Source organism: Gossypium arboreum, chromosome 10 (genome assembly GCF_025698485.1).
Source record: "Gossypium arboreum isolate Shixiya-1 chromosome 10, ASM2569848v2, whole genome shotgun sequence".
NCBI lineage: Eukaryota > Viridiplantae > Streptophyta > Magnoliopsida > Malvales > Malvaceae > Gossypium > Gossypium arboreum.
In genome coordinates this window covers 5,434,279-5,451,999 of record NC_069079.1, presented here as the reverse complement: position 1 = coordinate 5,451,999, position 17,721 = coordinate 5,434,279, and the positions used below count along the sequence as shown (strand labels likewise).

General features: G+C 32.0%; 1 protein-coding gene and 1 pseudogene across 3 annotated transcripts; one reads left to right on the top strand and one right to left on the bottom strand.

Moving 5' to 3' along the window:
* The first annotated feature begins 916 nt into the window (after window positions 1-916).
* Window positions 917-5,890, top strand: LOC108487253 (peptidyl-tRNA hydrolase, mitochondrial). 3 transcript variants are annotated; one of them, XM_017791548.2, is made up of 9 exons: window positions 917-1,147; window positions 1,307-1,408; window positions 1,500-1,584; window positions 1,678-1,745; window positions 2,556-2,606; window positions 2,730-2,803; window positions 3,802-3,860; window positions 3,949-4,025; window positions 5,507-5,890. In XM_017791548.2, exons 2-9 carry the CDS (start codon window positions 1,310-1,312, stop codon window positions 5,636-5,638), a joined length of 645 nt encoding a protein of 214 aa, XP_017647037.1. In that variant the 5' UTR covers window positions 917-1,147; window positions 1,307-1,309; the 3' UTR covers window positions 5,639-5,890. The 3 variants fall into 3 exon arrangements, with proteins under 3 accessions (XP_017647037.1, XP_017647038.1, XP_052875683.1); XM_017791549.2 differs by having other exon boundaries at window positions 932-1,147; window positions 1,254-1,408; XM_053019723.1 differs by having other exon boundaries at window positions 954-1,073.
* Window positions 5,891-8,320: 2,430 nt separating this feature from the next.
* On the bottom strand, window positions 8,321-14,942 carry LOC108488095 (polyadenylate-binding protein-interacting protein 4-like; annotated as a pseudogene).
* Window positions 14,943-17,721: the final 2,779 nt, after the last annotated feature.

The window sequence follows — 17,721 nt, the reverse complement described above, 5'->3', positions numbered from 1 at the left end:
TGGAAGACCATTTGGAGTGCTTGGCAACTAAAAGAAATGGGTGTCGGTTGGCAAATTAATATGTAGGGTTCAAGAAACACCTATTAGAAATGACATTACAAAAGTCTTGAAATTGATTAATTATTATAACATGTTTTGGAATGAACAATTGGTGAATTTATTGTTTATCTAACAGAATGTTATTTGTATTTTGTGTATTCCTCTTCCAAAGATAACTTGTTCGAATAGATTCGTTTGATGTGGGGAACAAACAAGGGAGTATATAATGCATAATGGTTATAAATTATTGGCAGCATCAGAGGCTAACTTATAAGTGTTTTACAAAAAGCTTTGCCAAATAACTTTGCCCTTCAAAAAAATTAAAATTACAAGGGAGCATATATATTATTTTAGAATTTTTATTTTATTAAAATTTTAAATATAGACATCTTAAAATATTTTTCATTGTTCACGTAGTATTATACTATTGCATATTTGAATTTATGTGATGTATATTACATAATATATAAAAATAAAATTCAATTATATTATAAAAATATATAATGATTAGGCACGAGTTGAGCTCATGTCTTAATTATTGGAGTTCAAGCTTAACTCATATTTTAAACAAAATTATATTTTACCTAAGTCTCTTTTTGAATATTATATTTTTATTCAAATACTCACAAATTTTATAATTGAAACAAACTTTCAAGTTTAGAAAAATAACTTGATCATTGAAAAAATAATTATTATAAGATATTATTTATTATAAAATAAATTTCGACCTCATTTGTTATAAATATAATTTAAATTGCATTTATCTCACTAAAATAAACTTTATAAATAATTTTATGCAAATTTTTAAAGAAAAATATTTTATAAAAATCATCCAACCACAAATAAAATATGAGTTTTACAGAAAATTAATCATTTTCCAAAAAAGTATTTTTTCAACTTTCAAAATTTGAAATTGGGAAACGAAGTGTAGATTTATTAGTAGATGGAGTCTCTAATCGTACATTTCCTTCCTTTCTGTTTCACTGCTTCATGATGGTCTTCTTCCTCTCCCAATCTGACAAGCTTCACATTTGGTCCGTTTCCTCTCTCTCTGTCTCTCACGAGTTTACTTGATTGCTTTCAAGAAACATCTGCTTTTCCTTACAAGGTAAAACCCTATTCTACTGTTTATTTGATTTTTGAGAAATCGCTACTTTGATGGTTGGGTTCAATTTCATTGATATGTTTCTCTTGTGCATCTAAACAAACTGCAGACTTTTTTTAAAAATCCTCGCTGAGTAATTTCTTTTTCCTATGAACCGAACAGAGGATGATTACTAGGCGTTGCTTTTGTAGCTCTGCCCCGCGGCCATGGCTGTTTGTGGGTCTAGGCAACCCTGGTGATAAATATAAAGGAACAAGACACAATGTAAGGCTCATTTGCATTACCAGGTGTCTCATGATCTTGTTCTTTGTAGCATTTTTAAGTAGATTTTAACTTATCAGTTCACTTGAAGCAGGTGGGTTTTGAGATGATCGACGCTTTTGCTAAAGCTCAAGGGATAGAAATGAATACTCTTAATTGCAAGGCTATCTTTGGACAAGGCCTGTCATTTTCTTTAAATTTTTTTTTAAATTCCTTTCTCTAGTTTCATGTATGTGAAATCTCATTGCTCTTTGGTGACCTTACTGTTTCAGGTTTTGTGGGTGATGCACCACTTCTTCTTTCTAAGCCTCAAACTTACATGAACTTGAGTGGTGAATCTGTTAGTGGTTTAGACATTTTATTTCTTATTTTGCTTGTTTAAAGCTTTTCAGCTCTTGCAATTATCTGTTTCTTGAAATTAGAATATTGAATCATTTAACTATGACCGAACGTGTTTGGTACTATTAATTTGCTTCTATTGTTGCATAATTGATATATGATTATGAAGAAACAATTGAAAAATGCCTTCATCCAATACATATAATTCATAACTTACAAAATATGTTTGGAATCGAGGATAGTCCATTGAATAATGCTCTTAGTTTCTATTGGTTTGATTGATGCCTTCAATTGCTTACATTTTCTTTAATTGTTAATAGTTGATTGTAGCAATCTTGCAGCTCTCTTATTTTGAGCTGTGGTCACTGGACCTTTTATTTGCATCATTTTTAATCTCTGAGTTTGAGAAAACTAAAAATAATTCAACTAGTAAGATATTATTTGGAAGCATGGAAGTTATTCCATTATGTTGTAGAATAAGTGAGCATCACTGTAGGCTTGATATAGGCCATAAAATTCCTGATGTTAACAGTTAGCAATATTCTTGAAAGTTTAAGTTGGAAAGGGATAACAAGAAACATTCAACTCTTTCTAAAAGTGATGCAACACTTATGATTTAAACATTTGAAGGAGTTAGTTGTCGGGGCTTATTTATTTAGATTTGGTTTTGTATCACTTGTTTGGAGGTTACGTGTCATCATTTTGTGGTTAAAGAGTTATTGAGCAATTGTAAATTGATGATACATATCTGGAATTTCATTAATGGACCATCATACTTGCCATAACTTTCTCTTTTACCATTTAATTGCAGACTGGACCTCTAGCAGCTTATTATAAGCTACCACTTAATCGCGTAATTGTGGTATTTTACCATTGCCTGGCATTTATTTCCCTCCTAGATTTTGGTAGTTCTTTTCAGCTTTGTTTATGAAAAATAATTCACAACATCTTATAGTTGCTCTTCTGTAATGTTTTCTTGTTGTAGTTTCATGATGACATGGACTTACCATGTGGAGTGCTTCGTCTTCAAGACAAAGGAGGTCAAGGAAGCCATAATGGGTATGAATGGAGAATGTTATGTACCTTGCCTGAAGAAAAATTTTGTATGAAGTTGCATTAAATTTCTTGAGTTTTCTTCTTATTGCTTTATAAAATGCTTTGTTACTGCATGAGTAAAGTTTCAACCTATGCTATTTGTGCTAAATATTTGCTTCCCAACACAAGCAGTTAAAAGAAAGGAACAAAAGGGGACAAAGAATTTGGCATGCATTATATATCATTAGGTAGAATATGAAGTTGAAAATAATAATAATCCTCAAAGGTTGCTTGAGAAACTAGTTCTCTCATTTCAGATAATCAGTTTTGAGCTATGCCTTTGCCATCAGTGTTTTCCGTGCCTAACTGTTGTGCAAAAAGAATATATTGCTTTTTTGTATGAAATAATCCCATCATTTGCAAGGTGTTTTTGAAACATATGTTTCTTTTGATGGTATTTGACTCCACTTCTAGTGTGTTTTACATCCATTCTTTGTTATTTTGCCACTTACTAAAATCTTCATAAGCACGAGTCTTGAAGATTTGTTTCTAACATTCAGTTTAATGATCTTGATTCAAGTTTGCTAGTGAGTCTAAACATTCTAGTTTTTACTGGCTTATTTAGTGCAATGTATCTATGCTTTTTTGCATCAAAAGGTGCCTCGTGTAGGGATATTTCTCATAACCGCTAGTGTTTTAAATTTGAAAGAAATATAAATATCTTAATTCCCTTATATGAACAAAATATCCTTGGATACTCGAGCAATATTCTAGTGAATATTGAGGAATTTTGAAGAACTGTATTATTTGAGGAAAGAAAAACAGAAGGAAAAAGAGATCTGGATTTCTTAGTGTGTTAGCCACCATATTAGTATATAACATATGTATGTTCAATATATACATGTTCAAGGTCTCTTATTTTCCAACATATGGGCTACCTTGTTTATTTGATTACATATTTGTATTTTGCTTTATTTTTCAGTATTTTTCCTGAAATTATTCACTGTTGCTTGTTTTAATAGGCTGAAGAGTGTAATCTATCATTTTCGGGGAAACAGAGAGTTTGCACGGCTACGAATTGGTTGGATTGAAATCCAATATTTTTTTATTTTATTCCTAGATGTTTTATTTCTTCATTAAATAACATAATCATTATGATTTTTTATTAGGTATTGGTAAGCCACCTGGTCAGATGGACCCTAAGGCATTCTTGCTGCAAAAGTTTAATGCATCAGCTCGAGAACGAGTAAGATTTAACATACTACTTATTTCATGTTTGGCAATAATTAATTTACTATTCACATCTTGTAGTCCAAAAGGTTCTGGTATAAGACCTGATTCCGCATTAAAAATTTACTGGAAAATATAATTAGAAGTGCAAATTTAGTACAATCAAACCATGGGGATTAAGAGATATAGAATATTCTCTTAAAATTTTGTATAGCTGTAAAAAATGATAATTTCATTTGTTAGATGCCCTAGCAGACAATGAATTGATATAATTATATACGCAAACATTTTGTTTTCAGTTTTCTCTTTCTTTCTTTTATCTGCTTCTGTTCTTATTCCTTTATCCTAGTGAGCTCACCGAAACCAGAGACGTCCCAACTGTTCAGATTTGAGATTTCCCCTGCTGATGCCTTACTTGGCACCAAATATACAAAATTGTCTTTTTGGACAGCCTTCTCTTTATTTAATCTAGTGCCTACGAGCCTAATATAACATATGGCCATTGTTGTCCCCAGCAGGGTGGTTCTGGATCTAATTTACTGGCAACAGTAACTGATAGGGCATTTGGGCCTCTGATTCAATGACGTGGGGCCCATTTCAAGCTAAAAGTGGTTGCTAACATGGGTTGTGGGGATGAAGGAAAAAAAGAAAAAGAGATTTAAGATAAAAAAGCAAATATATCAAGCCTGATGGCTCCTCTAGAAATGCCACATGGTTCCTAGGAAATCATGATTAACAATAAAAAAAATGTTCTGTTATTCCTTTTAGATTCCATTGCAAGTTTACTGAAATTGATGCGTATTATAGACTTCAATCAAATCCGATAAATGTTGGAGGGATTATTTATAATGCTTGGTAAAGTTTAAAGTATTATACCAAAAGTTAAAAATTTTCGTTCTTTCAAGTATACAACCTTTAGTTAAGAAATTACAACCAATCATCTTTGTTGATTCGATCCCCGACTTTGGTAGGAAAAATAGCTAAAAACTTAGGTTTACCCAAAGCAAAAATGATGAACACTTGGAGAATAGTTTGATAGGTGAAAATTTTATGCTTCTGATAAACTCTCAGCACCAGTTAAAGGAGAAGTATTTGGTTATAATTTAAACAAGTATATTTAGTTGAAATGCATCTGCAATACATACTAATGGTATCAAGGAGTTAGGCACAACACATATCAAAGTGCCTTGCACCACTTCAGGTGAGGCATTCTTTATCAGGTGCACGCCTATTTATAAAGCGCAGAAGCAGTGCGCTCAGCTTAAGTGTGAGGGATTCAATGTAAATCATCAGAATTTTATGTTTTAGCTTATTAGAGATGATATTTTAACATATTTTAAGTTTGAACTGTTCCCTTTGGATCTTTAACTCCCATCTGGTTTTAGGAATATGATATTGTTTAAGATTTAGAACTGAACTTCTAACTCGACTCATCTGTTAGGGGGTGAAGAGAGTTAGGAATACTAATTTTTTTCCCCTTTTATGTTGTTAAACAAGATTGATACTGCATTGCAAGAGGGAGTTGAAGGATTGAAGCTTCTTTTATTAAAAGGGTTGACAGAGGGTGCAAGACGGTTCAACACTGAACAAAAGTACAAGCATATAAGACTGCAAACTATGCCGACCTGAAGAACATGGGTGCCATCGTTGTAAGATCATTTCAAGCGAGCCCTGGTTGTAGATTTGTGAGACAATTTTTAAGTAATCTATTTTTGTTTGCTTGAAAAGAGAAATGATTACGAAGCTAGCAATGCAATGCAAGTGAAATGTGATTGTAATGAATCAGAGTGAATTTAAAACGTTACACATTTGGTTACTTTAGTTTCGATTTTTAAAAATTTAAAAATAAAAATTATTTAGAAGTTCATTTTTTTGATAAAAGTCATACAAAATTATAAATAAATTAATATTTATTGTTCTCTTTTCTAACTTGAAATTTATTTATTAAAATAATAATTTTATGAGTAAAATATTTTTTTAAAAATCTATAAACAAGAATTAAATTAGATTCAAACTTTTCTCTCTTTTTTGTTTTATTTTATAAATAATAATTTATTTATTATACGTTTGACTTTGTTCTTGAGTTTTGTCAAATTTATCAAGCATTGGGTACTGTCTTTGCCCACAATCATCAGCACCAGTAATCCTTTCAGCTTTTTGATTTTCACATCCTCTATTTTCAAGCCATCAAATTAGAATTAGGAATCGATTGTGGAATTGTCAACATAACTTTTTATCTACTAGGTTTCTAATACCTCATCTTCATTTATATATCCCCAATCATGCTTACTTTCAAGTACAACCTCAAACACAACAAACTCGTTTCAGGCATCAACCTAAAGAGATCGACTTTTTCTATTTTCAACCTCAATCCATAGTTTTTAGCACTTGAACTTGGTGTTAATTAATGTTGAAAACAGAGAAAAATTGAATATGCTTAAGTATTCTTCATGGTTTTTCTTAAATTGTTTTATCTATAAAATTATTATTTTAATAAATAAATGTTATGTTAAAAATAAGAAAAATTATATTAAATTATTTTAAATATTTTTATAATTTTGTATATATTTTATTAAATCATATGTATTTTTATTGAAAAATTAACTTTTAAATATTTTTTATTTTTATAGTCTTTCAATTTTTATTTTTAAGAATAAAATTATATTGACAAAATGGGTAAACTTGAGGGTTAAATTTGTTGAATTATTTAGAATTAGAATCAAATTGATAAAACTTGTAAAAATTGGAGGCTAAATTTACTATTTTGCCAATAAAAATGGTCACACTAATATTTCGATAGTGATTTAACAAAGAAATGATTAAAATATCAAATTTTAATAATATTAGTGGCTAAAATAAAAATTTTACCAACCTAAATAATCAAAACAGAAACACACGTGACTATTTATATAATTTACCCATTAATTTTTGAAAAAATAATTTTTATAGTAATTCAAAATTAAGTTTTTCTTACAGTAATAATTTTTCAAATTATTTGGTAAAATGAATCTAATGAGTTAATTAATTACAAAAGAAATAAAACAAATTTTCAAAACAAAAAATTTTAACATTTTTTTAGAAAAGAATAAATTTTAATGTGACATTAATGCAATAATGGATTTTTAAAGAAATTTTGTACCAATTTTTATTTTGAAAAACTTTGATATTTAATTTATTTTAAGGAAAACATTATAATTTGAAAAAAAATACCATTAGAAGTTATTGTGCACAACTATTACTTATATGGGAAATGCTAAAAGATTTGTAAATCATAACGTCAGTTGTAACGATTTATTATGACAACTCTAATACAATAACATCTTAATGAGTCTTGTGTTTCACTCAAAGACGGCATTAAACGTTACTTCATCAAGGAGTTCTTTAAAAATAACACAATTGAATTAAAACATTTGCCAACTGAAAATCAATTGTTGTTAGATTAAAAAATTTGAGGAACAAAGTAGGAGTGTGTCGAGTTTAACTTGACATATAAAGCACAACACTAAAGTAAATTTCTCTTTAAACCTCTCAAGAAGCTCTTGACAAAGCAAATTCCCTCAAATATCTCTCTTGTAGCAACATTTCAAGAAAGCTTCCTACCCAAGCAGAACACTCCAACCTTAGTCATGGCCACGTGAAGCAAACCAGAACACAAAGCCCCTCGTCCTTTGAGAATTCTCAACGAAGATTACCATCTCAACGCTCTACAGAGACGACTTAAAAAAAGGTAGTAAAGGACCCTTCTTAATTGTTATAACTAAAGACACACCAATACAAGACCACCTACCCAGTTGTGACGCTAGTTGCAACTAACCAAGACGATTATCATAAGATAATCTCTTAATCTTTCAAGTAGATGATTTTGTTGATCCTACGTACTACTCCACTTCTGAGAATACTAAATTTGCCAAGTTTGTTGATAGAGGTAACGAAGTTGGGTCCCTTGCCTTACTAGAATTAAGAGAGAGAGAGAGAGAGAGATAAGCTTGATCGTGCAATTGAAACTGATCCCCATTTTTCTAAGACCAGAATCGTTATCTTCTTATTATAAGACCTTACACTCGGTCCAAGAGACAACCTAATGTAAAGCACCACACTCATTACCAGGGCAACTCAAACTAATGCATATAAAATCAAGTCTCACAAAATTAGAGTTTAAAAGGTATTAATCGATGCATCAAATGTTTAAAGATCATTATAAGTGTTAATCAAGCTTCAATGTATCAAAACAAGAACCTTGTTTGGGTTCTTCCATTGAAAGAAAAATTAGATCCAAAGCTAGATCCAAATTAAATTATAAAGAATCCAGGCTACAGTAACGAGAAAAAATATTATTAAAAGAATAGAGGAAATAAAAATAATATAGAATGCAACAAAGATCGATCCAAAACTATAAAAACACTAAAAACAATAAATCAGAAAAGTACAGGTTAATTAACCAAAAAAAAACTGTAAATCCAGAGTAACAATGTGAATGAAGTGTGTATAGGGTTATATAATTAACCAATAATCACCCCCTGGCTTTGTTTTGAGAAAGTTGATCCATCCAAGCAGCCTCTCAAAAGTCAAAGTTTTATTATTTGCGAGCAGAGCAGAGCTCTCCCAAAAATGCCGTTAGTGAACTAACTGGTTAATGGCGCCGTCCTCCTTTGTATTGCATTTCCTGCAAACCAAAGTTTCAGTTTCTACGACCCAACATGATTATATATACACATATAATCATCGTATACTGCCCCTTCTCAAGAATGAGAAGAATACTTGCAGCAAGTTTGAAGAAAGTTTTACAGAATTCTCCAGGAAGCATCATTTGCAACTCTCTCTCTCTCTGTCTCTCTCTATATATATACATATCATACTAGTATATATAGGAGTGTGTTCTAAGTATACAATGCAGCAATCAAGTCTACACAAACTTGGATAATTTTCGGAACCACTTACGGGTTGGTAGTATACCACTTGCCGTTGACTAAGAAGTGTCTGCTGCCTATGCTGCAACTTTGAAGAATATAGTAAATAAGAAATAAGCATATAAAGATGGGTCAATGGAGATAATTGTAAATAAATGCTAAACCTGAGGTCCATTTGGATGAAAATATGGCTGTGATGATTGTGTTGGTGCCACCTGTTGACTGAATATAACAGGCTGGTGGCCAGGAAAGGAGGGTCCTATCTGCAAAAACCATGTGATCGTAAATGAAGAAGCATACATTTCCGATTGAATAGGGAAAAAAGACTAAATCTGCAATGAATTTAAGAGTCAGGTCTATGTATGACAAAGAATTGTAATATCATATACCAAAGTTTTACCATCTCATTTATTAAAATATATGCAGCTGAATGAAGTTGCAAACTGCAAAAAATTACCAAATACAAGATTCCTAACGTAAAAGAAATTGCAATTTCTAGTTAATATCCTAAACCTTTTATATATGAAGTCAAATCAAATTAACTTAACCCCACTTAAACCATTCCAGACAAATCACAACTGTGATAACAAAAAAAAGGGACAAAGATGAATGCTATTAATGAATCAATGCAACAGTATCAAAGCTCCATTCAGAGCTCAGGCATCGACTCATAAGTTATAACTCGAGTTCACTATTAATTGATACATAATATACACCCAAAAGAATACATTAGAGAACAGGATCTATCAATTTCAGTACTCATCAAAATCAGGAGGTTTAGATAAATATGGCGAAAAAAAAAGCCCTAGGTGATGCAATCATTGCCAGTCAATTGCATTTCTTGCTTCCAGGATCAGTGTTCATAAAAATTGCAATTATTTATTAAGAAACTTACCCCAAAACTAGCAGGCATGTACATATGTGGTACAGGAGACATTTGTGGTTGATAGTACAAAGAACCATCAGACACTGGGGTTGAAGGCCTAGCAGCTGTTTGAGATGGTGTAAAACTCTTTGCATTAGGGTTGAGTTTGAATTCCTGATAGCATTAAGCATATTAGATGTATAAAAGACAAACAGAGGAAGGAACACAAAAGGGCAAAGAGTTCAGTAGACGCTGGGATAACAAACCTTTGCATGGGGATTCAGAGTTGACTTCTTGGAGGATAATGAACCCATTGATGAACTTGGTGATAAACCAGGGCCACTAGACGCTGAGACAGCAGCAACACAATCTGAATTTGATGATGCACAACTACCAGGTTGTCCGTGGGAGTTTGCAGAATGTGTTTCACCAATTACTTTGCTAGAAGCTGGGCCCTCCGAGGGTTCACAAGAATAACTAAGTTTTTCACATGGCCAGCTTTATCAGATGCATCAATCTTGTCATCCAATAATGAATGAGAATCTGCATTACAAATCAATCTATGGTCAGTATATTAAAACAACCACCTGCAGCAGCAAAATTAAGTGCAGTTAGATATTTGCAAAAAAATGCAGTTTCTATTTTATAGGCCACCAAGCTGGCGCCTAGATAGTAAAGCATACTTACCAACAGAATTTGACAATTGCAGGTCCTCAGATGGCTGCATAACAGGATTAAGAATTCAAACAGAAAACATATACATGTTAGAAGCAAACAGACTAGAAGAAGATGCACTAGAAATAGGAGTTCAAATGGAGATATGAATCATTTATGAAAGTTAAAGCAACAAAATAAGGAGCTTCACATTCATTGATTTGCTTATCTACAAAACTTCGAAGTTCAACTTACATGTAGATTGTTTTTCAGCAAATTCTTTAGCATCACTGCTTCCTCTGTGTTCCCCAAGCAAATCATCTTGGATTCTGTACTACAAGTGCCTAAATCAGAAAATATGAAAAAGCTGGCACCTATTTGATGTCCAGGGAACTGATCCTTACAGTAATTACTTCTAATACTGCCTTACAACAACGAATCAAATAGGCAGATAAAACCAGTAAACACAGATAACGTTGGCATGTCTTAAGGGGAAAAGATAAAACACCTGCTCTCACTGTCAGATACGGGGAAACTTTTAGAAGGAAGTTCAGATGCCAGCCATCTGGCCTGGTCATTGAAGCCAGAGCGATTCAAATTGATGGTTGCCAGGGAAGGTGGTATATTATCCTACAAACCACAAAAATAAGAGTATGCTATAATGGGAAAGGATCACAGAGTAAATGCATGCATAAACAAACACATTGGATGATACAACTATCTTTGATAGCAACTTGTACTGACAAGCAACAATAATTTAGGATGAAATAACATCAAAGTGCAGACAGATAAAGTATGGGAAGGGCTATGATGAAAGATAAGTTGTGAAAAGAAACTTTCAGGATAATGGCATTGTTTGAACAAGTACCTAAAAGTAAACCAAAAATCACTAGTCATAACTCATAAGTCTACTATAAAAAGTTAAATCTAACTTCACAAAAGTAGAGGAAATTCAAGTAACTCACTCCAGACCAGGAGCCATGACAGAATAAACAATATGTGACTCCATCTCAAAATTTTTTCCCAAGAGGAACATGCCCTCCCAACATGCATGACAACTACATTTGCTTGCAACAACCATCTTAAAGTCCTTAAGCTCTCAACTCCTAATCAAATTATCAGCTTCTTCAGCACTCAAATTCCATAAACATCTTCGCAACACCCTTGCACACTTAAATCTCCCATTGTTGTCAACAAGCAAATTAAGTTTCACCTTGTCTGAGTTATAATTGAAAGAATAAAGAATAGGAATCTGCAATGCATGTGTACCTTCTCAAGTAATGTCACTTATGATCAACTTCAGTGAGCATTCCAAATTGTAACTGACCCCCCACTCGACCACACACGCACACACATACACTAATCTACCTCTCAAACCAATTCATCATCAAATGAAAATGTCTAGATGAATATTTGAGTAAAGAACCACTAGGAAGACTTATGGCTTGCAATCAGATCCAATAGCTTTCTCTCTTCATCAAAAAAATCAAATCTTGCTACTTTGTTTACCCTCTTTTGGTGATATGGCAGTCATGAACCCTATTCAAACAACAGTTCTCCGCCTACATTTTTCCTTTCCAATGAAAGGAATACATTTTTGCGGTCAATGTGCAATCTAGTCACAAACCTTTGGTACCAAGGAACAGAATAACTACTCATTTTGTTGCCTCTTCATATAAGTACAATCAACATGTCATGACATTCATATTCACAGAAATACATAATTCTGCACAAAACTCCTTTAAAGAAGACAGCAAGATTCCAACTAAGTAAAGACCTTATGTGTACATAAAATATAATTTGTATATGCAAAGCCCCAACTTTACATATAAGTCATTGAGTAAGAATCTACTTCGAAATGCATTGTGCTCTACAATTTATTAATCTCTGATAGACCACATAAGCAAAGGTCAAGTTGTTATCTTGTGTGTAAAGGGACCATTCAGAGATTTTCCCAGTGAAATGGCAGGTCATTCACCCCAAGCCAGAGCCCTAATTGGAGCTCAAACACCACCCTCACTAAGCTCCACTGCAGGGCAAAAGTAAAAGCCACTGCTCCGGGTCATGCCAAACAAAGCTTATTGTTGACCATAAGTTACCTGATTTATTTTTTAAAGAAAATAAACAAACTAAAACTGGTTAAAATTTTGGACAGAACCATTCACCATATATATTTGCATTCAACAAAGAAAGAACTAGAATATCTCAAATTCCAAAGGTCAATAACTACCACTAAGGAAGAGCTTGATGGAATTCGAACTCCTACAGATCCTTGCAAACTGGTCAAATCAGCAGGCCTTCTACTATGAGAATCAGAAGAATCTCCAAAGGTCTCAATATTGTGAGAATCCAACATAATGTCCTCCTCTTCTTCATAACCACTATCATCGAACCCTCTACCCCTTAGGACAGAAGAAAATCTCATCTCCTCATCAATATCAAAATTATCATGAAGATCAAACCCTCTCTCCTGGCAGAAATTCATGCAAAGCATGAGAAAATTTGAGAGAAGTTAAAAGGGGAAAAACAATAAAAGGAAAATTTTGATTTTACAAAAAGTTACCTCTGCTAAATGAAGATCCTGGGTCTCCTCACCCTCAATCTCTCTTGCTATTCTCATTGCTTCCCTCTCAAACTCTCTCATATGGGGACCTCTCTCAAGTTTTGTCGTGTAAAGTTCCTCATTGAAAGTACTTTTTACACCAAATAACTTTTAGTTGGTTTCAAACTGATCCCAGTTCCTAATAGTGCAATTTCGTGTGTGTGTGCATATAAATAAATATTAGTATCACAAAGTGGACTATTGCAGAGATTAAGTAAAAACAAAAACGAATGACACACACATATATAACGATCATCAAAATGTAACAATTTACTACAAGATTTCAACAGCAACTCCATATCAACAAATTTTGCAGAAGCAAATATCAAATGAGAAATCATGTTTTTCTTGACACCCTTGATTAACCCCAACACTAAAGCCACTAAAAAATATTTCCCAGACTTGAAGTAATATCACATCTTGAAATTCCTAAATTTTTTTTGGCCAAGCAACTTATTGATGGAAAACAAGAAGGACGATAAAAACAAAGGAACCAAGTTTGATATATAGAAATAGAGATTGCAATAGACATAACGAAAACAATATAGATGCAACTGGGTTGAAGTAATAAGATGTTGGAACAATAAAGCAATTGGAAGACATATATTTCAAAAGAGAGAACTCAACCTAATCCACGGGCTGTCAAAAATATTTTCTAGTTCAGGACACTGTGGATCATCTTCGCGGGGAACCCAGGGCGCTAACACCCTCTCCCCCTCATGTTGAGGGGATTGGGATATCGCAGAATCTATCAAAATTTCCTGATGTTTTTCATGCTGGAGTTCACTTGCAAATCCATCCCTGGTTACAGGCTTACAGCCACATCCTGGAATCAAAATTTGAACAACCAAATTAATATTGAGGGTAAACTAGACAAAACCAGCCGCATTCTGTGCTAATCAGCTTTTAATTTTCAAGTACCATTAACAATTATCTAAACGAAACAAACTCTATAAAGCTTTTGAAAGCCTCACAGAACTACTTCACATTTCATCTGTCATTAGCAACTGGACTAGAGATAGGACTGTAAAGAAGGGAAAATCAAAAAACCTTCGCTATAACTTGCACAAGCTCTTCATCAGGTATAATGAAAATCTTTGAGGGTGCCTTGCTAACAAACTCCATTATAGCTCTGTCTCCTTGCAAAGTACCATCTTTAATCAAGCGAGCCATTTTCAAGATGATTCCTGAAAAGGCAAGGAGTGGATGTTAAGAAGACAACATTTTATTCCAAAGTTCAGTCTATTAGGAGAAGAGGGGAACAAAGCTCAATTTGTAAAAACCAGTTACAGGTGCATCCTTACTATAAAAAATAAATGATCATACCAAAATCTTTTTCTGCATCAGTTGCATGAAATATTCCAGTGTAAATTGATCCATTTTTCACATGGACTTCAACTGGATGCCCAATAAGACATGTTGTCAAATAAACTACCCTATCACGGGAAGAACTTTCATAACCTCCAGTCCTCCCACCAGGCAGTGCACCTATACCAAGTAGTATTAGGTGAAGAATATAATTAAATAGAAATAAATTCAGGTTAGAGAATGATGACCTGAAGTTTGTGGTCTTCCTTGATTGGATTTCCCCGACTGCACCATGTTCTCCAACCTAGCCCCAACCTCTCTATCACCTCTCCGACAGCCAAATCCATTAGCAGAAGATTTTTGGCAACATGGCTTGTTGCATATTCAGCTCAGAAGAAAAAGAAAACCTAACAAATAAATCTTTACGGTAAAAATTCAACACTTTCAAGATCCAATTCTAAAATATTAGCATTCAAATTTTCTAAACCAATCAGTTTTAAAAATAATTAAGTGGGCTCAGAAACCAGTAAATTTTTAAAACTAAAGTTGTAACCAATAACAGAAGCATATGTCCTCTTTCTTTATGTTAAAAGTCATAATCGTTTGTAACTACAAAATTTACAGCAAACTGATAAACATGATTAAAAAGTCAGGCACAAGTGCATGATGATCTATCCATGTTAAATGAAAATGTAATTCAATTATTAGTGAGCCTGAGGGATTGCCAATCCTTTAAAATAGCTTAAAATTTCTTTATTACCTTCAAAATTTTGCACAGGGCTTTAAGTGCAAATGATAAATAAAGTGAAACTAAACTGAGATATCAAATGCCTAAATGTCATCCGCAAATAAGTCAGCTAGCATGTATTACGAAAGCAGTACGAGGTTAGTCCTGATTCAAACTAGTTCGACCAGGAATTATTCTCTAGTTCGCAAATGAATTATTAAATTAAACAGCACTAACAAAAACCTTTCGATCGTAACAAAAATAAAATAAAAGAGAAACGAAAGAAGCGACATACGATACCCAAAACATGCGTCCACATGACTTGATAATAACTGCGAATAAGCTCTCTCTCTCGCTATTGTTCTTCTTCAGTTTGACCCAAATTGAAAATGATTCCCCCCGAATTACCAGTAATTTTGCAGATAAAAGAGCAAGGGTTCCGCTTTTGTGTGACAACTTTCAAGCCCTCAGCGCCTACGAATACTTTAGCTAAATACAATTTTCTTACTAGGCCAACTCACGATTTTTATTTCAATTTTAAAAAAATTGCATTTTTCTCATGTTACTAAATATCATTTTTTCTCTATAACTTATTAGATTTACAATATGTTTTAGATTTTAAATTAATATTATCCTCGACATTATCCATTAATATTATGACCAAATAATTCATTACACCTAAAAAAAATAACTATTATCCCTCAATTTTATCCCATATTTTCTACCCTCAAATATTTTTATTATCTTTTACGTCCTATATCATATATATCTTATTTCTGGCTTTAAATTTTAAAAATAAAATAAAGTAAAGATAATCAATAAAACCTTTCCATTTTATAATATGTAAAAATTTAAAATCAAAATTTAAAAATTTTAATTCTCCAATAAAAATATAAACCTTCCATAAAAATACATATTATTCACTTACACCACTCGAAAGCTTTCATTCCCTTTCTCTTCTACAATTTTTTTTTCATGAAATATATTTAAATGTCATAAATTTACGAACTAAAATCTAAATAACTTTCTTCTCTAATCTCTGACATTGATCGTTAGATCAACTTAGATTTAAGGTATATTCTTCGACGCATCGATGTCTACAAACCCATCATACTGATTTTTGAATCGTTACTTAAAGCTTGCTAGCCAAACCTTTTGAAAAAAAAAACTTAACAACCCAATGATATAAATAAAAACTTTCGAATAGTTCTGTGACCATTTTGTAAAACTTTGAAGTTAATGACCAGAACATAAACTACAAGACCCAAAATTCAATAGTGTCAAAAAATGCGATTTCAGAATTCCAATTCTATAAACCGAGCCCATGAATATTAAATAAAAATATTTACAAAGTTATTATAAAAATATATTAAAATTTGGTTAAATAATTTAGCTGAAAAAGTGCTTAATTAATACCCAGGGACTAAATTGTAAAATTTTAATTGCTATTGAATTTTAATTAACAATAGGTTTGAGGACCTATATAGCAATTAACCAAATGGGCCAAAATGGTTATTTAACCATTTCTAATCATGAGATAGTGGAAATTGATGATGTTTCCACTTAGATTAATTAAGAATAAAATAAACATGATTAAAGCTTAATTACCTTAATTAAATTAGATTAATTAAATCTTAATTAATGTATATATATTTAAGTTACAGGAAAGATGAAACAAAACAATCATCTTTTTCAAGCCTCACCGTCCACTTGAAGGAAAACAAAAACTATCATTATTGAGCATAAAAGCATTCAACCATTACAATTTAACAATGTAAATTAAGTTAGTTTCACATAAATTTTATATTATAATTATGGGAGCTTGGTTTAGTTAGCCCATGCATCGATTTGTTTAATTGCTAAATTTTTTATAAGTTTTCATTGTTGATAATTGGTTGGATTTGGTGTGAAATTGATAGAAATTAAGCTTAGGTTGTAAAAATGACTAATTTGTAAAGCTTAATTGTCAGCTTTGTACATTGGGGATCAAATTGAATAAAATATAATTTTTTTATGAAATAGTGATAATAATAGAAAGTATAAGGTCCCTAAAGAATAAATGTGAAATCAAATTTTAATCCAAAGTTCAATACCAAGAGTTATGCTTGTCACGAGTTTAAGGACTAAATTGAATAAAATGTAAAATATGATTGAATTTATGTTTGGATTTGAATTGGATGGGAATTGATAAATGCTTATCTGTTGTATGACTGTACGTGCCTAAAGACGATGTTGAGTCTTCTAGAGGAAAAGGAAAAGCAAGAGTTGTCAATAAGTGATGTAAGGTTTTCGGTTCATACTTTTATGATTCAAAATAGAAATAATTATTTGCATATACTTGTTTATTGAATTAATGATCAAGGTGAGTATATCATTGTCGTATGAATTGATTTGTTGTGATTGAAGTTGAATGCTGAGATAGGGGACTAAAATATGTTATATAATGTGAGATATTGTGTGTTGATGATTAATTGAATTGTGATTTTGAAATTGAATGTAAAATTATATATATATGAATTTGATTAAATTGAAATGGAATGAGATAAATGGTTGTCTTGCAATAGAACAATGCACAAGGTACGATAATTCAAATGTGATCGAACCCAATGTATGAGAAGTGAATAAGAATGATTACAGGTATGATAATGC